Source organism: Cajanus cajan, chromosome 1, assembly GCF_000230855.2.
Source record: "Cajanus cajan strain Asha chromosome 1, NIPB_CcT2T_4, whole genome shotgun sequence".
Lineage (NCBI taxonomy): Eukaryota > Viridiplantae > Streptophyta > Magnoliopsida > Fabales > Fabaceae > Cajanus > Cajanus cajan.
Genome location: NC_138517.1, coordinates 9,712,665 through 9,739,335, shown reverse-complemented (window position 1 = coordinate 9,739,335; position 26,671 = coordinate 9,712,665). Strand labels below are relative to the sequence as shown.

Here is a 26,671-nt window from a genome sequence, read left to right as displayed (position 1 = left end):
ATATATATTAGAATTATTACATTTTTAATGAGAGAGACAAAAATCGCACAATTGTGATATTTGAGGGACTAAAATTGTTCAATTAAAAATTGAAAGACTAAAATTGTACAATTACAATTCTTTAAGGACTAAAATTACTCAATTAAAATTTTAGGGATTAAAATTGCACAGTTACAATACTTGAGGGATCAAAACTGCAATTAAGCCAATACTTTAATAATCTCAATTTTCACATGAGATAATATACTTTAATTGTTGACAGAAAGTAATGTTGTGATTAAGAATCAACACTTTTAAATTAGGAATTTATTTGAATTATTAGGTCTATTGAATAGTAGAGAGTTGAATAATATACATATAATTTTGTTTTACACTTCTTATTGCTTTCATTGCAATTTTGATAAGTAAAAAGAAATTAAAAAATGATTTTTAACTTAAGTTTCCTTTTTTGAATATATATATATATATATATATATATATATATATATATATATATATATATATATATATATATATATATATATATATCAACCCATCAACCCACCTTAAAAAGCCAGACAATTTCTTGGTCCATATTTTAAAGTAGCTTAATTCATCTCAATCTGTTTTTGGTGAATTAATGGCAAGAAAACCCAAAATGAGCCTTTTCTAAAGTTAGAAAGAGCCTTTTTTGAATGAACTAAGGTCAAATTTAATTTAAGTACAATATTAAATAGATATTGGGTTTTTGGAGGGGGGCTTTTCGACATGCATGGAGTATTTTGAAATCATAATTACCAATTTGGTGTAAATGGAAAAGTATATCTATAAATAGTGTAAGCCGACAATGGAGAAGCCTACAAGGTTTTAACAATTGACACACCTATCTTTGATTCATTTAAATATGTTTTTTATTTTAAAAAATTTAGTAAATCAGCCATACTATCATCAATTTATTAAAAAAAAAAAAGTTTTCTTTACTACACCAAGTCGACAAGGACAATGTCAATGTCTCTCTCTTTAATATTGAAGTAGACAATGCAACTGCCTACTTTGTTGTTGCTTTTGTTTTTTATTTTATTTTATTTTTATTTATATTTATTATATATATATATATATATTATTTTATTTTAAAATAGACTATTGTCTATTTTTTTTCTTGAAAATATTGTAGTCAATGTCATTATTTACTTTGAGTTTTTTTTAAGAGTTAATAATCTATACACTGTCAGTATAAAGTTTTTTTACACTGACAATCAATTAGATCTTTTAATTGTGTCATGTCACTGTTAAAAGTAAATGTGTTTATAGTGACATGACACAATTAAAAGATTTAATTAGTTGCCAATATAAAATTTTTTTACACTAGCAGTGTATAAATGATTGACTTTTTTTTAATGTAGACAACTTTTTTAATATACTATCAAAATGTTTTTTAATATATTATTTACTGTTTTTTTAATTCAAACAAGTTATTATTATAAAAATTATATAAAAATATGTATAATAATAAAGTCAACGTTTCAAAGTAAAAAAATATATTTACTAAAAAGAAAAATCAACTTGTAGAATAAAAAAAAAAACTGTCATTTGTTTTTCACTAATTTATATTTAAGAATAATTTATATACAAGAAATAACTGCCTCTTTTAAAATAACAACTATCCATATTTTTAAAATATTGATTTTTTTTATCGCTTTATCCTACTAATATATAAAAGAGATTCATTTTTTTTACGTATACAATCTTTAAAATATTTGTATTATTTATTTATTGTAGTAACTACTCAAATTTTTTTTTTATGTAGAGAATAATTCAATAATTTTATTCTATTAATTATTTTTCTCATCATAATTTTTTTGTTACTTTTTCAACCCAAAACATTAATATAATCAACGGTTTATAACTTTTTCATCCCACAATATTAATAAGGGACGAAATATCTTTTTGTTAGTATAAATATTTTTAATTTATTTTTTTAATGTGTAATATTATATAGTTATATAAATGGATAACTTTTATTGGATGTTAGTTCAAAAAAAGCTTACATCGACTATGTATTTTTTATTTTTTTTATTTTTATGTGAGATTAATTCTTAAATTAGAAATTCTTGAAGCAAAATTAGAAATTCTTATGAGTACTTATTAAGAAATTTATTGAAATGAAACTTCGGTAAGTTAATTTTAAGAGGATAACTCTAAGAGACATTTAATATACTAGAGAGAAGTTTTTAGTGTATTAAGAATGTGAAGTTATGGGAAAAAAAAAGGAATATGAAGTTTGAAGTATTTAATTCCCATATTTAATTTATTATTTAAATCCCTAAGTGCAAATAAAGTTAGAGTTCACTTTCACTTTACATATTATAAAGAAACGGTGAATGTAATTATGTAAAGTTGATAAAAAAAAATGGATATTGCAATAAAAAAAAATCCAAATTGGATATTTCATAAGTTTAATTTGGTGGATTTAGCTTGATAGTATATTGCTTAATACAACATTTTTTAACAACATATTAGACGTGAAGGTAATGACCAAAGCTATTTTTTTAAATACTTATATTTTTATATTTTTATTAGATTAATTATATTTTTGACCAATTTTTTAATTAATCACCCAATTCTAGTCTCAATTCTTAAAATTACGTAATTTTAATTCATCGATAAGAAAATATAAGATTAAATAATGATAAAAATAGTCTAAAGAGATTAACAATCCGTATCTCTTACCTTTTAATTCATTATTTAAAGTATTAATTTATTTATAATATTTAAATTATAATATGAACAGTGTATTTATTATATATGTATAAGTTAATTATATTTTAAAAATACTTGTTTAATATTAAATATAGTTTGCAAATAATAATTAATATAAGAAAAAAATTATAGTTAATAAATTATATAATTTATTATTTAATATATTTTTCATACAATAAATTTATTATATGAAAGTATATTGAATAATAAATATACTAATACTATAATATTATCCTTTTACTATTATTTAATGTAATTTTTCATCCAATAAATAAAAACATACAACATAAAATAAAATAGCATAATTTTAATTTCCTCGAGAAAGGGTGTAAAAATATATCTAAATTAAATTTATCTAGTATTTTCTAACCCCCTGTATGTATAAATACACGTATATGTAATTTATTTAATGAATTGATAGTACAAAAAAAATATTTAAATTAAATTCATCTAGTATTTTCTATCAACGTGTAGGCATGCACACATGTATACGTAATTGTTTTTTCTACCATATAGAAAGATCAGTAGTAATATATTAGTAAAAAAAGCTCTAAAGAACAACGTGTGCATTTGAGATGGAATAAAGAAAAGAACATGGATGTTACCTCACTGAACAACTTCATGTTCCTTAAACATTCTTTGCCTCCACTTCTAAATCAACAATACAAAGGAGCAATCTATGTTTTGCTTTCTACTCCATCCTCAATATTTCATATATTCTTTCCTTCCTTCCACTCTTTCTTTCAGACAAATCATAACCAACATTCATTTTTTTTATTTATTATTCAATCCCACACCAATGTCACATCCAATATAAATACTTTCTCCACTCCTTCCAAAACACCATGCACAAAACCACCCTTTCTTATTAATTCAACACAAGTTGTTTTTTTTCTTATTGTCACAATGGCTTCTATTTCTACTACCTCAAGCTTGAAGAGATCAGATTCAATCACAGATAGCATGCCCGATGCCTTGAAACAAAGCCGTTTCCATATGAAGAAATGCTTTGCCAGGTCCTATATGTTAATATGTTACACTCAAAACTCAAAAAATGAGTTTCATGTTGGTTGTGTTCTTCCACATTTTTGAGTCTGTTTGGATAAACTTATCTTGAAGTACTCCCAGACTAGGAGAAAAAAATATGAACAAAATATAATATTTAAGCTATGTGTCAGAGTTTTTTATAGATTAATTTATATTTAAGCTAATTTTAATTTATGAAGAAACTTCTTTCACTTTTTTCTCCTAGAAGTGTTTCTAGAGAAGTTTATAGAAATAGACGCTTTGGCTCTTTCATTTTCCTTAAGGTTTTTTACATGGGAGGAAACTGTGAAACAGGTTTGTTGCAAGTGGGAAGAGGTTAATGAAACAACAACATGTGATGGAGGATGTAGATAGAACAGTTGAAGACAAGGTTGAGAGAAAAAAGCTTTTGGATGGCATGTTGGGTTACATCTTTAGTTGCACTCAGGTACAGTTTTTTCATTTCATAGCTAACATTTTGTTTCTTTAGTCTTTTGAGAGACCAAAAAACGTGGGGTTCAAGAGAATAATATATAACTTTTGGAACAATCTGGAATCGTGTTCAGGAGGCAGCTGTGGTTCCACCATATGTTGCTTTTGCAGTGAGGCCCAATCCTGGATTCTGGGAATATGTTAAAGTGAATGCAGATGATTTGCAAGTAGAAGGTATTGAGGCTGTAGAATACTTGAAGTACAAGGAAATGATATTTGATGAGAAATGGTAAGTGGTGCTCTCTCAACCTCATTCACATTACCCTTTTGCTTAGCCATGTTGTTTTGTGCCATTTTTTCCTTTGTGTTGAGATTTGAATCTAAAAACTCATGTGTAGTATCTGAATCTCCCGCCATTAGACCGAGCCTAGTGAGTTTTGTTTGTGCTAATGATTAGTGTCTCCGCTGACAAGAATTGAATGTGCAGGGCAAGTGATGAAAATGCTTTGGAGTTAGACTTTGGAGCTATTGATTTCTCGACCCCTCGCATGGTTCTTTCTTCTTCTATTGGAAAAGGACTTAACTTTACTACCAAGATCTTGACCTCAAAGTTGAGTGAGAGCTCCCAAAGCATAAATCCTTTATTGGATTACTTATTGAGCCTTAACTATCAAGGAGAGGTAAATAAAGGCACGGAGTATTCAATATTATATACAAATGGAAAAGCAATTTGTAATAGGGAAAAAGTTGTTTTAACAACAGTGACTGCTTTTTTTTATATTTTTTTATCAATCTGCAGAATCTCATGATCAAAGACACTTTGAATACCATGCCAAAGCTTCAGCAAGCGCTGAAAGTAGCTGAAGTATATGTATCTGCACTCCACAAAGACACACCATACCAGAAATTTGAAGACAGGTCAACATCTAGCTTTTTTACTTTATTCCTCATTTTGGTTATAGTGAATAAACATGCATGAAAATATTGGTAAAAAGGGTTAAGAAAGTCCCATCTGATGTCTTAGAGTAAAAATTAATTTCATTTGAAAATTTTATTGTACCCGTAGGATGGTTTATTTGAAAGATAAATCATGAATTAGCATTAGTATTATTTTATCTTTCCTACCAGGTTAGGATCTTAAGTAACATAGTTTCCAACTTCTGATAATCTCTTCCTTTCTTCTTCAGTTTTCCTGGGGAAACATGAAAAGGGAAAAATTATTTAACTATTTCCATAATTGACAATCTCTATTACTGTCTCTGCAGGTTCAAGGAATGGGGATTTGATAAAGGTTGGGGCAACACAGCAGGAAGGGTTAAAGAGACAATGAGATTGCTTTCTGAGGTTCTAGAATCAGCAGATCCAGTGAAATTGGAATCACTTTTCAACAGGCTTCCAAATATGTTCAACATAGTTATCTTATCTATTCATGGATACTTTGGCCAAGCAGATGTCCTTGGATTGCCAGACACAGGAGGCCAGGTGTGAATTCCTCCTCCTCAATGATTGCATATAAGAAAAAGCTTGACAATCAAAAACTTTGTTCCTAAAATTTTTAATGAATGAATTGGCATGCTAAGCTCATTGACATTTACATGTATGAGAAGTCCTCACCATGCTATTTTTTCTAACAACTCTTGAGTCTTGATTATAGTTGAACTTTGTCAAAAACATTACTATTTTTTTTACTGATTGTGAAACACTACTCTTTAAATACATAACTTTGATGAGGCTGAGGCTTTTTGTTTTCTGTTTTCTTTCTAAACAGGTGGTGTATATTCTTGATCAAGTAAGGGCCTTAGAGGAGGAGCTACTGCATAAGATTGAGCTGCAAGGCCTTGATGTGAAGCCTCAAATTCTTGTGGTAGGCTACTAAGTACTAACTTCTAATAAAAAAATATAAATTGTGCTTCAAAAAGTTAAAGCCATATATCTTATTTTCATCATTCTTCTTCCTTTTCCTTTTGCTTTCACCATCTTTATAGGCTTTGAACTTATGTTCCATGTTCAGGTAACTCGTCTTATACCAGATGCCAAAGGGACAACATGCAACCAAGAACTGGAACCTGTCACCCACACTAAGCACTCCAACATTCTCAGGGTCCCTTTCTGGACAGAGAAGGGAATGCTTCGCCAATGGGTCTCCCGTTTTGATATCTACCCATATTTAGAAAGATTTGCTCAGGCATGTACACAATTATGTACCCCATTTTCCATACATGAGAGGAATTAAAAAAAAAAATGCGACATAGAACGTGTGCTTGTGTTTCTCTTTTTATTCATGCCTTTATCGTCAACAGGATGCTACTGCCAAGATTCTTGACCTCATGGAAGAGAAGCCGGACCTCATCATTGGAAATTACACTGATGGAAACTTGGTGTCATCCTTAATGGCTTCTAAACTTGGAGTGACTCAGGTTCATTCAATCTCCTAGCTAGCTTTGTTTAATCACACATACTTGCACATTCTTTTCCAACCAGCACTTTGAACTAAAACTTATATCCGTAACAAATGAAGGCAACCATTGCTCATGCTTTGGAGAAGACCAAATATGAGGATTCAGATGCCAAATGGACGGAGTTTGATGAAAAGTACCACTTCTCATGTCAGTTCACAGCTGACATAATCGCAATGAATTCTGCTGATTTCATCATAACTAGCACATACCAAGAGATTGCTGGAAGGTATGCCTTCTTTTTCTTTGGAGTAACACATTCTTATATACCAAGTTTATTTGGATGGAAGTTTAGAAGAATTTTTGAGAATTTCTCTTTAGAAAAAACTTTATTTTTAGTAGAAAAACTATTCTAAACTTGTATCTGAACAGACTTTAATAACTATGCTATGGTTAGTATTATCGTGAAGATAACATCACAACATTTTATATCATCAGCAAACACAAGCCAGGACAATATGAAACACACACTGCATTCACCATGCCTGGACTTTGTCGCGCAGTCTCTGGCATCAACGTGTTTGATCCAAAGTTCAACATTGCGGCACCTGGAGCTGATCAATCTGTCTACTTCCCTTCCACAGAAAAAGAGCAGCGATTGTCCACATTTCATCCGGCCATCCAAGAACTACTTTATAGCAAGGATGACAATGAAGAACACATGTGAGTCTCATTCCACTTTATAGTAAAGGAAGTGTCTCATTTCATTGAAATGGCCTAAGTCAAACTAATATTCTTTGAATCAGAGGAGTTTTGGAAGACATGAAGAAACCAATAATATTCTCCATGGCTAGGCTTGACAAAGTGAAGAACCTTAGTGGCCTAGTTGAGTGGTATGCAAGAAACAAGAGGCTGAGGAGCTTGGTGAACCTTGTGGTTGTTGGAGGATTCTTTGATCCAGCCAAATCCAAAGATAGAGAAGAAACTGAAGAGATCAAGAAGATGCATTTCTTGATGAAGGAGTACAACCTCAAGGGACAATTCAGATGGATTGCAGCTCAAACTGATCGGTACCGAAACAGCGAGCTGTACCGGTGCATTTCAGATACAAAGGGAGCTTTTGTGCAGCCAGCATTCTATGAGGCCTTTGGTCTCACTGTCATTGAAGCAATGAACTGTGGATTACCTACTTTTGCAACAAATCAAGGAGGACCAGCAGAAATTATAGTTGATGGGGTCTCAGGCTTTCAAATTGATCCTTATAATGGAGATGAATCAAGTGAAAAGATTGCTGACTTCTTTGAAAGGTGCAAGACTGATCCTGAGCATTGGAACACAATGTCAAAAGCTGGTCTTCAGCGCATCAATGAATGGTAATTCTTAACCAACAAGTGTACGTGTTTTAAGTAACAACATTCATGGTTGGATTTCTTAATATAAGTATCGTGTTTGCAGCTATACATGGAAGATATATGCAACCAAAGTGTTGAATATGGGATCAATTTATGGCTTTTGGAGAAGGTTGAACAAGGAGCAAAAATTAGCAAAGGAAAGATACATCCATATGTTCTATAATCTTCAATTCAGGAACTTGGTAAGTATGCTAAATGGTGTTCCTTCCTTTGTCATAAATTTAGGAGCAATACTTCATAGTGTCTATAGGTACGAGTACGACCAATAAAAAATTCAAGATAATATGAAAATAACTTTTCACTATAAACTTTATTACCAATTTAATAGCTTTTGATTGGTATTACTTGTACTGATTGACACTGCTCTTACAATAACTACTTTAAATTCAACAATTGTTGAGAAGTTGTGGAAAATATTTATTGTATTGCAGGCAAAAAAGGTACCTATTCCTAGTGAGACAACGCAAGAACTTGCACAAATGCCAAAACCTTCAGCTCCAGCCAGAAGACCAGCAACGAAAGCAAGGCCTAAAAAAGTTGCTGAACATGGGAAAGCTGGAACTTCTCAAAGCCTTTTAACAGCACCACCGCCATTTAAAATTAAAGATCATCCAACCCCAAGGCAAGTAATTCAATGCATGTAAAAATTGAGCTACAAGTCCAAATGAATATCTTATTATCAATCTAGCTTTGCATATAAATCAATGCAAAAATAAGTAACATGAATGAATATCAAGTTTTACATACATACATTATTGGTGTATTACACTATCAACTAATTAAATCATCATTGATATAACTCTTGTAATAATTATTATAAAAACCAATAACTTATTATACATGATTGTCTATGTTTAAATGATAGTGTAAAACACCTTTACACTGACAGTCCATGTATTGTTCTTTGCATGTATTTTGATAAATGGTAATGACCAAGTATTACGTTGATTAATCTGAATAAGAAAGAAATTTGTCTAATGCCCTTAAGAGCTTTTCATTTGCAATGCAGGGATGAAGGTGTGAGTGAGGGATCATCTACTTCTGAACTAACTGGTGGTGTTTTCTTTGGATTACGTTGGTTGATCTCCATAATTTCCTTCGTCTTGGCCATTCATTACATCTTAAAGAATTTGGACCGTCTGTTCACAAGGGAGCAGCAATGATGGAATCACAATTAAATGATGATGTGATTTTAGTTTCAACTTGTTTGTATAATTTTACAATTGGATTTCAATCTTGTTGTAAATGATTTCAGTGGCAAATAAGAGTGCCATTTCAACGATGCACGTTGGAAATAGTGGCATGTGAAGTCAAAACATTACAAATTCTATTTCCCATGGATTATTCATCATGTTATAGTATATCTTGTCTTTTCTCTTGTCCAAAAATTAATAGCAAAATATACAGAAAACACATACACAGATAGGTAGAGATTCCCTCAGAGATATAAAAATGCATGATTATTTTACAATAATTAAATAATGTTGGTTACGGGATTAACTAGATATAGTACCCAACCATGTTGTCAATATAAAAAATATATAATTTAAACTGATATATGATCTTTTCGAAAATGCATTTCCTTGTGTCTTTTGAACATATATATATATATATATATATATATATATATATATATATATATATATATATATATATATATATATATATATATATATATATATATATATGAGGATGAATCCATTTATTTCAAGAGTAAGTCTACTATACTTAATTTGTTCAATAACTCATATTTTACATCAAATTTTAACGATCTAATCGTTGAATTTAAAGTTCTTAGCGAATAGAGCAAGTCTTTAAATTTTACTCCTTCCGTTTTTTATTCAAAGTCGTTTAAGATTTTGCACGAGACTTAAGGAAATGATTGGTATTTTAGTTTTCAAAAATATTTATTACTTACTTTCCTATTCTACCCTCTATTTTTTTTTATAGTATTTCGTTGGAAACATATTACTCTTTTAAATGCAACATTAACTTCACATAGGTGGTTGGAAAAAAATAGGTAAACATTAGAAATAAATAGACACATTGTTCAGTAAACATACATTAATTATCAGGGGTAAAAATGAGAAAAAAATTAATAAGTCATTGATTTTAGTAAAATGACAATGAAAAAAAAACGACAAATTCTGACAAAACGACTATGAATAAAAAACAGAGGGAGTAAAAAAAGTTAAAAATCATTTGATACTTCATTTCATTAATTCAAATTGACGGATAATTATAAAATTATTTTATATATTGATTAATTATTTTATACTAAAATATTGTTAATTAAAGTGTGTTATGTTAGATTAGTAAAATACATTAATTATAAATTCTTTAAAAATATATACTCTAATTGGTTAAGAGAAAGATAAATATTTAGGAGAAATAAATAATATAAGATATGAACTCAAATTGATTAGAAGATATATGAGTATTAATTAAGAAAGAGAAATAGTATAAGAATAATTTTAGAAAAAAATATATAAATGAGACAAATTTATTATTATTAACTAAATTAACTATTTTTCTTAATCTTGGTGAATTAGATAATTGAGTATCATATATAGGAAGTATACATGTAGTATTAAATAATTATAATATATTTTAAATTTTTTTTTTGATAAGCAAACAAGATTTAAATTATTTGGAGTACAAGGGGTACTCCAACCCGTTACAATAGAGTTCAAAACTAAAACAAAAATTATGAGATACACAAACCCGAATTATAATACCAACTAATGTAATTAAAAGAACAACCGGGGACAGAACTAGTAATCCACTTCCATGAACGCATTTTAATGCTGTCCAACACTTCCTTGCAATCCATAACACCTTGCTGAAAGATAATAACATTCCGATGGAGCCATAGTGACCAGATTACAGACACCCAAACCACTTGAAAATACTGAGAGCATTTTTTCTATATTCCAAGATTCGTCCAATATAGGTAGAGAGAAATTAAAGAATTTGGAAGGACCACCGCAACCTCCAACCAATTAGCAACAGCTAACCAAGTATTAAAAGCCATTGGACACATTAGAAAGAGATGAAGAGGGTCTTCGACAGAGAGCAAAGAGAGCATAAATTGTTATCCAACTCCACACCACGTACTTGTAGCAATGATTTGCATGGGAATGCATTCATGAACACCTGCCAACAGAACACCAAGCACTTGATCGGAGCCTTACATTTCCAAAGACTTTTTATGACTAGGTGAAAATTTGAGGAATAACTAAGTTCTCCACCCAGCGAGCGCTGCAGCCAAAGGTACGCACTTTTCACTGAGAATACACCATCCTTATCACAAATCCATCTCCAATGATCTTGCTTAGAAGAGAAAATTTGCAGACCTTGAAGCATTTCCAACAAGGTATTCACGCTCCTTACTTCATGGATAAAAGGTTCTCTTCTCCAATTAACCTGCCACACCCACCTAGATCCCTCCCAAGTTCCATTATGCCCCACCATTGACAATGGATCAAAGGCAAAGGAGTACAAACGAGGAAAGACATCCAAAAAGCGCAAACCACCTATCCACTTATCCTCCCAAAATCGGGTCGTAGTGCCATCGCCAATACATCGTTCAATCTTTTCATCCAACAAAAAATTTCCTTGTTGTAGCACCCACACTATATCCTTCCACCACCAAGAAGCCCTCCTATCCACATTTGAGCACTTAGAAAAGGACTCAATGCGCCCATACCTACCATGAAGAACCTTAGCCCACATCATATATGGAGATAACATACACCTCCACACCCATTTCCCCAGTAGTGCCCAATTGAACAATTTGACATCCTTGATTCCTAGTCCACCCTCATCCTTTGACTTACACACCGTTTCCCATTTTACCCAAGGAATCTTTGAGCCATCCTTGACACCTCTCCACAAGAAATCACGTTGGATGGCCACAATTTCCTTAATCACCGAGTTCGGTGCTTTAAAAAATGACAGAAAATGAATGGGCATTGCATTCAAAACTGAATTAATTAAGGTCACCCTCCCCCCAATGGACAAATGCCTATGCTTCCAAGAGGATAGACGCTTACGTAAGCTATCAAGTATTGGTCTCCAAGTAGCCAACTTCCTAGGGTTTGCACCAAGAGGTAAGCCCAAATGCTTAAACGGTAGTTGACCCACCTTACAATGCAAAAAAGAAGCCGTCAAATCAATAAAATCTATCCCTGAGTGAATGCCAACCACGCAACTCTTGTGAAAATTAATTTTCATACCTGAAATTAACTCAAAACATCGTAATATGGCCTTTAAGCACCACAAATTCTGCATAGTAGCTTCTATATATTTTAAAATATAGAAACTATTTCTACAAAAATCAATTTATTTATTGAATAACCAAAACTATGATCGATGAACAAAAGTAATTTACATTACATTAATCCCAACAATTTTGTGGAACGCTCCAAGAAAGATGCGACTGTTTTTTCTCATTTTCAGACAATGCCATATACTTCTTCCAATCTTTAAGCAACATAATAAGATTATTGACCTTGTTGTTTAAACCAACACAACAATTGGCATGCATTGTTGAAACCTTGTTAAGGTCCTTGCTAGGCTGACAAAATCCTCCAAAATAACTAGTGCTAAGGAACCTAATTTTCAACTTCATGTTGGAAATGAATGGGTGCTTTTTGATCTTGTCGAACACATCTTGATCATGCGATTTTGGGTAGGCATTCCTAGAGTTGAACCAGAACTTGTAGAACCAAATAGTTCGTTTATTTGATTTCACATATTTAAACCCTCCATTTGCCCGGTTGTTTAAGTCATAGGATTTGCCATTAAAAGAATCGCAAGCTATTTGAAAATCTGCATCTTTGTGAAATTGCTTGAAGGGATTTCTAAACCACATTATATCAGTATCCTGAAAAAAAGAAAAAAAAAATATACCGTATGTAAATGAATTTAATTTCTATGTATCAAAAGTGTAAAAATAATATCAATTAATTAGAAGTGGTGCTTGAATTGACTTTTAAATAGTTATTTGAAAGACTTAAATTCATTTTTAGTCATCCTTTAATAATGAAGTGACATGATAAATAATATGTTGCAAATATTGATGTGTCAGTGGTATGAGATGGTGATATATATAAAATGTAAAAATAAAAGAAAGAATCGTCAACATATTTAAAATAAGATTTAAATACACGACTCTTACCTTCAACAATAATACTTAATCACTAAATAAGATCAAAATGTGTTAGTAAGAGCTCTATATTTTATTCCTATTTAAATATTTTGACAATTCATTTTTTTTTATTTTTCACAAGTGACATCATCATGTTTTGTTATTAATACATCAATATCTACATCATTTACCAAATCATTTGTCATATCAATTCATTAATATTACATTGATAACAAAATCATTAGATTTGTAATATAATAAATTGAAATTTACATAATAACAATATTTGAAAGATGACTAAACACTTAGTTAAAACTTGAGAGATTAAAATAATACAACTATGATATTTAAATTAAGGACCAAAAATACATTTAATTCTATTTTAAAAATCAATAAAATTACCATACAATTTTTTAACGATTGACGATATATTAAAAATAATTACATTGACAATGTATTAAATTTGTGTATTTAACTTTGAATCTAAATTGTTGTTATCTTATGTAGTTGGGTGTATGCAATATGAAGATTTTAATAAGAAGCTATTTTGCAAAGAAGAAATATATATGTACCGTGAACACAAAGTTGTACCCCATTTCAAGGACAGAACCAAGGAATTCAGTTCTTCTCCACATCATGTGTAGGTATTTTGGGGTCATGAAAAATGCTTCACTTGTGAAATTGTCACCCTTAGTTTCAAGTTGGTAACAATGCTTGTTCAAAGCAAGGCAACGAGCATGTGCCTTTTGGTCCAATGTTATTACCACCAAGTGATTTAAAAGTTTTTGTGTTTGGATTCCTAGTTGAAAACTCTCAAGAAAGAGGTCAAATATGTATCCTGGCTCAGCCCATGCACCATTTAAAGTTGTGATTATCACCGTCTTATTATTCATAGACGCGCTTTTGAGAACACTCTTTAGCTTTGGATCATGATCAGCCTGATGCATAAACCCACTATCAAACACTTGGTAACCTAAGTTCATATTTCACAAAATAAACATGAAAGTTATAATAAGACAAGTCAAAAAGCTAAGGTTAATTAACAAGTGGCTTGTAATATGTTTGACAAAAAGATAAAACCAATATCCAATCCCTGTTATTGATAAAATTATATACATTATCTAGCGAACTCCAACCTCTCACTAATATGCAACTATCAAATGGTAGCTTAGAGTGTGACATTATCAAGCTACTAATATTATTCACTAACAGTGATATACATATATATATATATAGAGGAGGGTCCGTAACTTTTACTAAGTGTTACACCGCTCAATAACTTTATATTAAATGTGAATTTTGAAAATCCAACCGTTAGATTGAAAGTTCATATATCTTAGATCATATATGTTAAATTTTGTTAAAATTGAACAATAACTTGAAGGTAATCAAAGTGTTCATATTTTAGTATATTTTGAAATTTATATATTACGTCAATTTTTGTTTTATGAGAATGAAGTATCAAATCATCTTAGATTAATATAAAATTTGACATATATGATCTAAGAGATATGAACTTTCAATCTAACGGTTGAATTTTCAAAATTTACATTTAATATAAAGTTATTGAGTGATGTAACACTTAGTAAAAGTTACACCGGTGTCGTTTGAACTCTCCTCATATATATATATATATATATATATATATATATATATATATATATATATATATATATATATATATATGAGTTAATTACCTATACACTAACTGACAACCAATTATATCTTTTAGTTGTGTTATGTTAATGTTAAAAGTAAATGTGTTTACAGTGACATGACACAATTAAAAGATATAATTGGTTGCCAGTGTAAAAAAAATTTACATTAGCAGTGTATAGGTGATTAACTTCTCTCTCTCTCTATATATATATATATATTTAAGATACATATTTAAGTAACTCAATTTAAGAATATATATTCATTAAATATTGTTAAAAATATAAAACTATTAATATTTTTTTGCAAGATTAATTTTTACGTGCGTGATAATAACTAAATCAGTACTAATCAATTATAATTTTTTTTACGTAACGATACATATATTTTTATTAATATTAGACGATAAAAATTATGCAATACAGATTAAAAAATACATATTAAAATAAGAAATATCCTATGCAATTCAAATTAATATTATACAATAAGTGCAATGGTGATTTGGCAGTGGACATTGCGAAAGGATTAGAATGAACTATTAGATGGACATTATTAGAATGATATTAGAACATATTTCAACATTAGGCGGAGGAAAAATATAAGAAAATTAACATTGATATTATCATTTGGGTGCATTGCACAAAAAGCCAAAGAAAATAGTAAAGTAAAAAAGAGGAATAAAAGACACAATTGCGTTATCTTTTACATACCTGAAATAAAAAGATTCAGATCTCTGTATGAATATATGCAATGCCCATAATCCAATGAGGAAATGGGAGAAGGTAAATTTATTTCTCATATGCACAATTTCTTGAGTGTGAATTACTGATTTATATAAATTTGGACAAGGAAGTCAAACGTATGATTATCTTGTTGTATCCGAGCTAGATCTATGTAGTGCATATCATATCTTATTTGTATCGAAAATTTTGATTCTTTTTACGAATTTAATATGCCTATATAAATACATACTGAAATTGGCGTATCCGTGCATGATATTATTGATAATAACATCTACACAAGAATAATATTCAAAAAGGAAATTGCAAAAGACAAGTTGACACAGACAAAAACATAAATAACATTCATTTCAAAGTCTTGGAAATGAAAAAAACAATTGAAAGTTGAAATATCATTAAACGTGGTCAAGTAGATTCAAAGTTTGTAAATATTTCATAATGATATCATATTTATATATATAAAAAAAATTATAGAGACTTACTTTTGATAAGTAATGAATAAAGGAAGAGTTATGGAGAAACATCCACAACACAGAAAACCAAACAAGCAGAATGGTGAGTTGCATGACCGTTCTGACCGGAAGGTGGCCAGCGTAGTTGCCGGTAGAGGAGTCCTTCATTGTTTCAAGAGCTGAATTCGTAACTTTGGCTTCTTCTGAGAACAACACTATTACTTTACTTCTTAACAACAATATATATATATACAAGTGAAAAGTAATGTTATTATAATAACATAAAATAAGTAAATAAAATAGTCAAACAAAACTTAATACTTTTCACTTATTTTATGTTATTATAATAACATTACTTTTCACTTATATATATATATATATATATATATATATATATATATATATATATATATATATATTTAATGAGTGGACATTTTTAAATGAGAGAAAAAAAATATAGGTAACATGATCACATATATGGATGAGAGGCCCGTGTCTAAGAAATTTTAGGTCTAAGATAAAAATTTTATTTAAAATTTATTCTCAAATAATTGATTTTTTTTTTATATTTTTTTTCACAATAAATTGTCAATTAAATCTAATATTTTAAAAATTTGAACATCTCAATGATAATTCTTTCAATAATTATTTTACAACATATTCTCAAATTAATCTGAAAAAATTAATTTTGAAAAATATTATTTATGATATTCTACAAATTAACATATATATAACACATTTAAAAAATAAATTTTTAATATAGTTTAATATTTATAATGAAACACTAATTTTCTTGTTAATATTTTTTTAGTTATTTCAATTTAGAGAGAAAAAAAGTCATAATCTTTAATAATACAATATTATTTTTAAAAATCTTATTTATTGAAATTCAAATAAAAATTTCAAAGTAATTTCATATCTTAAAATTTTTAAATAAGTTGTAAAAAAATAAAATAAAATATTTTAAAATATTTTTTTTATAAAAATTAGAAAAATTACTCTTTAATCAAGTACTCTTATCATTACCATTATTGTTATATTCACTATCATTTTCTTATAGATTATAATATTTTTATGAAATTTAACCTTTATATTTATTTTAATAACATTTTTTATTCAATTCAAACAAATATAATATAAGTTTTTAATTATAATAAAATTTCTTAAACTAATAATTTTAGAATAATACATGTATAAACATATTTTTTTTAAAACAATTGTATAATTTTATGTATTAATAAATTGATTATAAATAATATAGTTAAATATATTTCTTAATTATATACATATATATTAAAAAAAATTGGTTGGGGGCCTAAGACAAAGACCTTATTGCCCTTGCCTTAGCCATGACCTTGATAGATGATGTACTCGATAAGTCCCAAACTCCCATATTGTAGACTTGTTAATTCTCATCTTAATGTTAATACTTGGTTACATGGTAAGGGTTTGAGCATCCATTGACTAATTAGACAGAGTATCCTCCATAGCCAAGTAGTACTAGGTTTGTCAAACAAATCCCTCCATAATCAAGTAGTAGATTGTAAAATTCGATTGTTACATGACAATAAAATGTTTTGAATGCATTTAAATGTCTTATTGTTTAACAGTATCATTTTCTCTCTAATTTATACACTTGCATTTCACCTTTAGAAGGTATGCTTACTCTTGAGATTACACTCATACACTGTAATTATCATTAACTTTAGCATTAGAGTCAGTTTTGTAAGTACAACTACCAATCTGAAGACCAAAGACCAAAGATTGAAAACTTTGGATGAGGATAGGTACTCTTACAATAAGTACATTTGGCGTTCACCATGGGGTTGTAGAAAATCTATTCCAATGGATCTTATGGACAAAGCAAATGGCTAGAATAGATGGATCACCAAGCAGGAACCATGAGATACCAAACAACACTCGTATGTTGGTAGATTTGCAAGGGGAGCTACAACAATGGCACGAGCAGAGTGAAAGGAAACAAAAATAACATGAGGGGGAGATGACACTCCTTAGGCTTCAAAACTCTGAAATGTGATGATTGATCATGCAGTTGCAAAGTTGTATCAAGATCATCACTACTAGCAACAACCCCACCTAGCGACCAAATTCATCTAACTCTTCAGGTGACTCTACTTTACCTTCTAGCATGTAGTCGATTGAAGTACCAATCTCTTGGGAGATTTAAATCACCCAAGCATCTCATTAGGTTGGGATGCCAACACCTCACTTTGCCACCATTTTGGAAGAGTTTCGCAAACATCCTTTTATAGATGAAGTTATGAAGGTAACCCTTCCAACGGGCTGGAAAAATTTGTGTTTGAATAAGTATGATGAAACTATTAACCCAGAAAACCATGTTAACTTGTACATTTCTCAAGTTAGCATGCTCACTAACACTAAAGCAGCAATGTGTCGATTATTCTCCACTTTTCTAAAAGAGATGGCCTTAAGATGGTTTACTCACCTCCTTTCTCATTTGATTAACTCTGTCAGAGTAATGGTCTCCCAGTTTACCACGTTATTCGGTGCTAGTCGGCCACATGCTATGATATCAGTCGCTCTTATTAGTGTTAAGTAAGGTAAAGATGAATCTATTCATTCATGGATAGGTTTTGGAAGGTGACATTTGAAATTTCCAACTTAGTCGAGGAGGTTGCAATGCATAAGATGTTGTTGACTTTGAGGTTGGATCATTTCCTTGATAGCTTATACAAAAAGCTGGTGCTATTTATGGAAGAACTCCTTAGGAGGGCAGCAAAATATATGCAAATGGAAGAGCTTGCCAAGTTCAAGGAACGTTCCGATAAGGAATAAGGCAAGGAGAAGGCAAACCTAGGGAGACAAAAGGGAAAGGGATCAGTCCAAAAGGATGAGAGATCACAAAGGAACTAAGATACTCTTAGTACACACCTTTGAATGATAGTCGTTTGAGGGATCCCGATTGAAGCATTAAGCAGTGACTTGATACTCCCAATCAAGTTAGTACCCATTCCTTAGAAGGTCAATCATACTAAACATTGTCATTATCATTGCGATTTTGGTCACACCACTTAAGAATGTGTTGCCTTAAAAGATAAAATTGAAATTTTGATACAAGTCGAGCACTAACGTAAGTTTATGCAAAAGGGTAATACTAGATCTTGTGATCGGGACAAACGTTATGTGTGCTACAAAAGAAGGCATGAAAGAGATGATTGTCCTTGGATGAGTCTTTAACAAGCTCTTAGGTGGTATGTAGGGATGGCCAATAAACTTGTACTCGTGGATAATACCCAAACCCGTCCTGACTTTAACGGGGAATACTCGGTTTGACCGGGTACAAGTACGGGTATGGGTAAAACCCGATAAATTAAACTGGTACGGGTACGAGTATATACATACTCGTCCCGTACCCGTACCCATACCCATACCCGATTTAATTACATTAAAAAAATTTAATATTTTATTATGTGTAATTATTTATTATAATATGAAATATTTATAGTTGTGTAATTATTAAGAAATCTCTTGATTAAAATATGAGATAAAGAAATAATCTAATTATAATTATAATATAATAGAAAAATAATTTAAAAATATTCTATATTTTTTTTGCAAAAAAAAATAATTTTTTACAGGTACGGGTACGGGTACGGGTATACCCGATACCTGATGGGGACGGAGATGAGGATGAAAATCACATACCAAACGGGTACGGATACGGGTACGGGATGAGTTTGTGTCGCAAGGACGAGGACGGGTATCATAAAACCCGTACCCGACCCACCCCGTTGCCATCCCTAGTGGTATGCACACTAGAAGGAAGTCTATGGCAGCCCAAATACTCAAGGTTGAGTACTACTAGCCAACTATTTAACAAGACTTAGTTAAATACATTAAGATGTGTATTCCTTTCCAATAGCACCGAAATCTCATACACATTACTCTTGAGTCCCTCCACAACATAGTATCTTCGTGGTTGTTCGCTATGTAAGGTATTGATATTTTAGGTCATTTCCCTCCTACTAAGGCTCAATGCTAGTTTTTGCTAGTGGCAATGATAAGTGTCTATTGTACCTAAAATGTTTGATCATTTTAACACTTATCTAGCTTAAATTAAGATGTTTCTTTTCATTTAACCCCTATAAATTTAGGAAGAATCAAAAGGTTGTACAAATTAGTACTTTCTAAAAAGTTGATAAAGTTTTATTTATAAAGTTTTGGATTTGTCTATTGCAAGTATTAAAGAAGATCAAAGGTCTCAAAGCATACTCAAAATCGCTCAACTATTTGTAAAGGGATGAGCGGTTCAGAGGCAAAGAATAAGAATTGGAGAAAACCCAAAATTGCTTAATCATCTAGAAAGGGTTGAGCAGTTTGGGTCCAAAGAGGATGAAAAATCTAACTGCCAAGGGCTCAACGAATTAAAAACAACTTAGCCCTTGAAGTTACTTCACCTTGAAGAATCCTTCAAATTGCTCAACCGTCTAAAAAAGGTTGAGTGGTTTACTCTCTGTCCTTCATACTCTATTTTATTTTGTTACATATATAAAGTTAAGAGGGACAAAATGGAGGGGGAAATAGAATAGAGGAGGGCAAAAACAACAGAGTTTACAAAAAGTCTATGAACCAACTAGGAACGAGGGTTCTAAGGATTTTATTTTCTTCTTATACTCTTTCTCCATGTATTCTGGATTGGTTCTCACTATAATGAGTGGATGATCCTTTTCTTTTGTTGGGATTAAATGTAAACCATCAAACTCTTATGTATTCCTTTTGATTCATATATGTGATGATCTATTATTTAGTGTTTGTGATTTGTATTCTGTTTTTATTGTTAAGGTGAATTGATCACTCATCTTTGATCTTTGATTTGGATTTTGGTTGAAAAACCTTTTCTAAACCTAGTTTTGAATCAAATCACCTAACTACTGTAAAGACTAAGAATAGATTTAGAGTTGTTAGTTAAATAAGTTCTTAAACTTAATTCAAGGTTTCTAATTTGATAAATAGAGGAATCATTTATTGAGTTAGACTCTTAGAATTTCTGAATACAAGGAATTGATTTGGAATGAATTTAATGAACTGAATGATATTGGATAATCTAAATCATATCTAGATGTCTTAAGAACACATAAGGGTGAAATTAGTGAAGTTTAATACCAATAACTTACCAACTATTATCTTTCTAAGTTACTACTTTTTTGTTTACAATTTTTTTTTAATTCCATTATTGAAATCTGAACAACGTCATGTTTACAATATTTGTGAACTTTTTATTTCGATTTTTTACTAGGATATCATTAATTATAAGTATCTTCGAAGTCCTTGAGGTTCGACAACCTGTGTTTAATTCTTATACTATAGTGGCTTAATGCGCTTGTCTCAAAATCTCATCAAGTTCTTGGCCTTGTTGTCAGGGACTTGTGTCAAGATATTTTATAATTTAAGTTATCCTTGTTTAAGTTTGTTTTTATCTAAGTTGTATATATTTCTAGTAGTTAGATTTAATATTTGTTGCTTTTATGCTAACTTCTTTGTTTAGTTTCATTATGTATGTAAGGGAAAACTCTAGCTGAGCAGATGTAATTGGATACTAAGCTAGAAATAACAACTAGGAGGAACAACAATAAAAAATAAAAGGAAGCAAAAGAATCTAAACTAGGAAAGGCAACAACAAGAAGGTACATCCACTTTAATCTTAGTTCAACAAACTCAACTTGAACCAATGGCAGATCCAAGTGGTGCAAGACAACCCGGTGGTGAAGGATTATACAACAGCCCAAGAAGGCTCTTAGAGGAATACACACATTAGTTGGGACCTAGGCATTTCCCTAGCATAGTCAGGCCCACAAAAGGAGTAGAAATGAAGTTGACCTTGTTTTCACTGGTCACTTCTAATCATTTTTCAAGGATGGATCATGAAGACCTCTACACTCATTTATCTACCTTTTATGAGCTTTATGGCACTCTAGGAGTACCTAGGGAGGATGAAGAAGTAGTATAACTCAAATTGTTTCCTTTTTCTTTAACAAAAAGAGCAAAGACATGGTTACAATCTCACCCAAATCAGAGTTTAACTACGTGGGAGGAAGTTAAAGGAAGTTTCTAGCCAAATTTTTTCCTCCATTTAGATACATAAATGCCAAGTTAGCCATTGCAACTTTCTCTCAAGGAGCAAATGAGCCTTTATGTGAAGCATGGGAGAGATACAAGTTTTAATTGAGGAAATGCCCAAATAATGAGTTTGATGATGTTGCACAACTGAATATGTTCTGTAATGGGTTGGAACCACAAACAAAGATGTTGTTAGATGCTTCTGCAGGTGGATTAATGATGATGAAGGATTCTAAAGAAGCTATCACTATTATTGATACTTTGGCAGCCAGTGACTATCAAGCTCACCATGATAAAAACCAACCCACCAAAAGATGAATTTTGGAACTAGATACATAGAATGTAATCTTAGCTCAAAATAAATTTCTTTCTTAACAAATGGAGGACTTGAAGAAACAAATGTCTAGGGTTCAAGTAAGATCATTTTCACGCTCTCAACCTTAGCAAGTTTTAAAATATGATTTTTGTGTAGGGGACCATCCAAATGGCCATTGTACCATTGTTGATCAGGAGCAAGGGGAAGAGCTTAATTATATGAATTTTACAGGGAGGCAAGGCAATTTCTCCAGCAACTATAACCAGAAACAAGGTTGGAGAAGTAATCAAAATCAATATTTTGGGTGGAAGTAGGAAGCAGGCTCATCACAAAGACAACTTCCTCAAAAACCTTTATCAGAGTCAACAGTCTTATCAACCAGATAGATTTTCAAAAATAGAGGAGGCAACCACTCAATTTATGCAGGTTCCCACAACCAACCAAAAAAAAATTAAAGCCTCTTTAAGGAATTTGGAAATACAAGTGGGGCAATTGGAAAAGTAGTTAGTAGAATAACATAATAATAAATTCTCAGCCAATACATAGGTCAATTTTAAGAAGCATTGTTAGTCAATCACTACTAAGAGATGCATTGTGGTAAGAAAAAGGGATAAGTGAAAATCTAAATGAGAGTGAAGATGTTGTAGGTGATAAGAAAAATTATCAAATTAATGTTGGTATAGTGGCTAACTTACTCTATTTACCTAGATGTTCCTATACAATATTAAGTGACTGAAAAACCAGTAAAGATTCTAAGAAAAAGATCTAAAGACCTTTTCACGCATTTGGAAAAAAATCTTATATTACATTGTCATGCCCATTACCCACATTTCAGGTATTAACATGCTAAGGGCCAGCCTTTTGTATGCAATTCTTAATGGACATGGAGTGGACATAGCCATCATATAATTTATGATGAGTTACACAGGTTTGTGTTATCTAAACCATCTCCAACTAGGGTTGAGTCTCTTACAAGTCATGATTTGTGTGATGCATAGAAATGATTAAGACATTTTTTTCTAAAGCTAGTAGTAGCCAATTAAGCCAACCCTTGGACATATTTTTCCTTTGTTTAGCCAAGTTGAGCCTTTATGCTAGTGGAATTGTTGCTGAAAGCTTTTGGAGTAGGCTATTGGAATTCTGGCCCCTATAGTACTGTTACTACTATGATGGTAAAGGTTATCATGAATTGAGAAGAAGGCCATGTGGTTTGCAAGGTTTTGCTGCTAATGTGATGAAAGTGGACAGTCATGAAGAAGGGAAGGTCTACATTAGTGGACTATGGGGATTCTTTCTCCTCTCACTTGATGCTACTAATTTTGTGCTTGACATTAAGAGATTGAAAACCCTTGACTTCAAACCATGCTCGACACTAAAAAGGTGTGTCCAATGCGATGACAATTTTTATACTTACGCAAAAACATGATTTTCCCAATCCACCTGAAATTCAGCCTAAATCCAATATGCAACAAGTAATGATACATATATGCAACATGTCACTCATTTTCATCATCAAAAACAATATGCATTCATTAAGATACAAGAATCATCATATTCTACTCATAAACAATTTTAGAAAACCGATGCTCAAGAAGAAAAAGAAAAAGAATCAATTATCTATTCTCCTCCCATGATTTATGTTACTAACTTTTCTTAAAACATTAATTTATAATATTCATGTCTTAAAAAAATTATATAATTTTTCTTAAACTAAACCTACTCAACTATAACTAACACTATCTTAACATTCACTCAACTCTCCAAAATTTCTTGATCTTTAGAATTAATAATAATTTAACAATTAATCGTATAAATCATACAATTAATTAAAATATTCCAAAAAAGAATAATGATATATTTTACATTTTTTATCTATTTATATTATAAAATAAAATGTAAAAATAAATCATGTTAAATGCTAAAGGTTGACCAAGAAATTTAATTGCGTGAATTGATTGGGTTTCGCCGTTTTGGAGATAAGTAATAATTACTAACCACGTTTTCAATCACCCTCACCAAACATTTATAAATTTGGTTCTTGAAGTTAATCTCACATCCAAGCCATGTGATATGGAAATTAAACAAATGAATTTTTTATTTATAATTATTTAGCTTTCATGTGATACGGAAAATAAATAAATTAAGCATAAACATTTTATAATTAATAAACTCACCTGGTGTTGTTTGCTCGTTTCTGATTTATACCAATTGATTATATTGTTTGGAAACTTTCTCGTCAAAACCAATGCATATTAAAACAGAAGACAACTTTTGGATATAGATAAAGGAATCAGAACTTTGATTAAGTAGCAGGGCCGACTCTTAATTTTTTCTTAAAGATAAAAATAATGTTCTCACAAATATTTAAGGCTAAAAACCTATTTTAATTCTTTATAATAATTATTTTTTTCAATTTAGTTCCACTTTTATTTTTGGTCTCAATTTGGTCTTTAATAAATTAATTGATTGCAATATCGGACTTCCGTCTAAATTATTTAAACGGAATTACTTGTTGACCACGTGAATGACGTAGATGCATAGGTGGATGTCACGTGGATGCCAAATTTTTTGAAAACACCTGGAACCAGAACGGGCCGTTCTGGGTGCACTCTTGGTGTGTTAATTTTGCATCCGGAACGGCCCGTTCCAGGTGCAAAATTAACACACTAAGAGTTCAACCAGAACGGGTCATTCTGGTTCCAGAATACCAAACACAAACTGTCAATGATTATAGTTCACGATTGTGAATCGTGGAAGGAAAAAGACCCAAGGTACAAAACATTTCAAACATTGAATTTGGTAATATTGTTAATGGGAATTGATAACTTCAATTGCTAAACAGTAGGCTATACAATGTATCATTAAGGACAACGCAATGTATCACTAAAGACAATGGTAACAAATTTTATTTCATTAGTCAAATTGGAGTGAACCACTTACTACCAAATTGACACTATACAGTAAAGAATGAAATGACATGGTATTTTTTCTTGAAGTCATTAACGATATGCCCCAACAACAACAACCTGTTCTTGAAGAGGTACAACCTGAAATAAAGGAAGATAATACACATGACTAACATTTCACCACACAACCACATGCAGGGACAAATTTAAGTTAATCATAGTGGGGGCACTTGCCCCCACTAAAATTTTTTTCATTCTTTTTTTTTATATATAAAATATTAATAATTTTATAAAATATATATTATTAATTATATTTTAATTATCTTCTTATATCTAATATAATAAATACATTAATATTTTTTATATATTTTATTTTATTGTTTAATTATTTTTTATTTTATGGTAAAATTATCTTCATTGTTAATGAAAAAAAAATTTACTTACTTCAAGAGTAAGTCTTGATAGATTTATTCTACTTAATAATTAATGTTCTATATCAAATTTTTAAAAATTTAATTGTTAAATTAAAAAGCTTTTCATGTATAGATCAAATTTATAAAAAAAAATTTAAAAATTAAAAATCATATGATACTTCGTTAAATTAATTCAAAATAACATATAAAATATTTTTGTTTTAAATGAGTGTAAAAATTTAGAGGACACTAAAAGAAAACAAATTAATAATTTTATTATGTTTATCCTATTAATTTTTATCATTTTATTCCTCTAATTTTAAATAAGTTGCAAAAAATTATAAAGTGACACTTAAATATTTCTTCTGACAGAAAGAGAAAAAGGAAAAGTTATCACTCTATTTATAAGACAATTGTATTTTATAAAAATAAGTAATTTTAAATTTTTACCGTAAAAAAATATTTTTCAAAATTATTATATTTTTTAATAAAAATAATATAGAATATTCTATTGTCTCCACTTATTGGCGTTCTGGAACGGCCCGTTCTGAATCCAGAACGGCTCGTTTTGAAACCAGAACGGTCGTTCTGGTTTCAGAACGACCCATTTTGATGTACTCATGGTGTGCTAATTTTGCATCTAGAACGGTCCGTTTCAGATGCAAAATTAACACACCAAGAGTGCACTCAGAACGGACCGTTCTGGTTCCATGTGTATTCAAGAAATTTGACATCCACGTGGCATCCACGTATGCATCTACGTGGCATCCACATGACCAACAGTTAACTCTATTTAAATCATTTGGACGAAGTCTGACATTGCAACCAATTAATTTATTAGGGACCAAATTGAGACAAAAAATAAAAATGAGACTAAATTGAAGCAAACAATTATTATAAGGGACTAAAATAGATTTTTAGCCAATATTTAA

At 30.4% G+C, this 26,671-nt stretch overlaps 2 protein-coding genes and 1 non-coding gene across 3 annotated transcripts; 1 reads left to right on the top strand and 2 right to left on the bottom strand.

Moving 5' to 3' along the window:
- Positions 1-3,542: 3,542 nt before the first annotated feature.
- LOC109803338 (sucrose synthase 7) lies at positions 3,543-9,393 on the top strand. The gene is made up of 15 exons (XM_020364861.3): positions 3,543-3,755; positions 4,081-4,213; positions 4,332-4,486; positions 4,685-4,877; positions 4,997-5,115; positions 5,463-5,679; positions 5,966-6,061; positions 6,209-6,382; positions 6,498-6,614; positions 6,716-6,882; positions 7,092-7,316; positions 7,400-7,966; positions 8,049-8,187; positions 8,437-8,627; positions 9,015-9,393. Exons 1-15 carry the CDS (start codon positions 3,646-3,648, stop codon positions 9,166-9,168), a joined length of 2,757 nt encoding a protein of 918 aa, XP_020220450.1. The 5' UTR covers positions 3,543-3,645; the 3' UTR covers positions 9,169-9,393.
- A 2,789-nt stretch (positions 9,394-12,182) lies between these two features.
- On the bottom strand, positions 12,183-14,288 carry LOC145953874 (uncharacterized protein At4g15970-like). Its single transcript, XM_083067662.1, has one exon. It carries the CDS (start codon positions 12,879-12,881, stop codon positions 12,405-12,407), a length of 477 nt encoding a protein of 158 aa, XP_082923788.1. The 5' UTR covers positions 12,882-14,288; the 3' UTR covers positions 12,183-12,404.
- Positions 13,700-14,140, bottom strand: LOC109803370 (uncharacterized protein At4g15970). Its single transcript, XR_014433806.1, has one exon. It is a non-coding gene; the product is annotated as an uncharacterized protein At4g15970 (transcript).
- Positions 14,289-26,671: the final 12,383 nt, after the last annotated feature.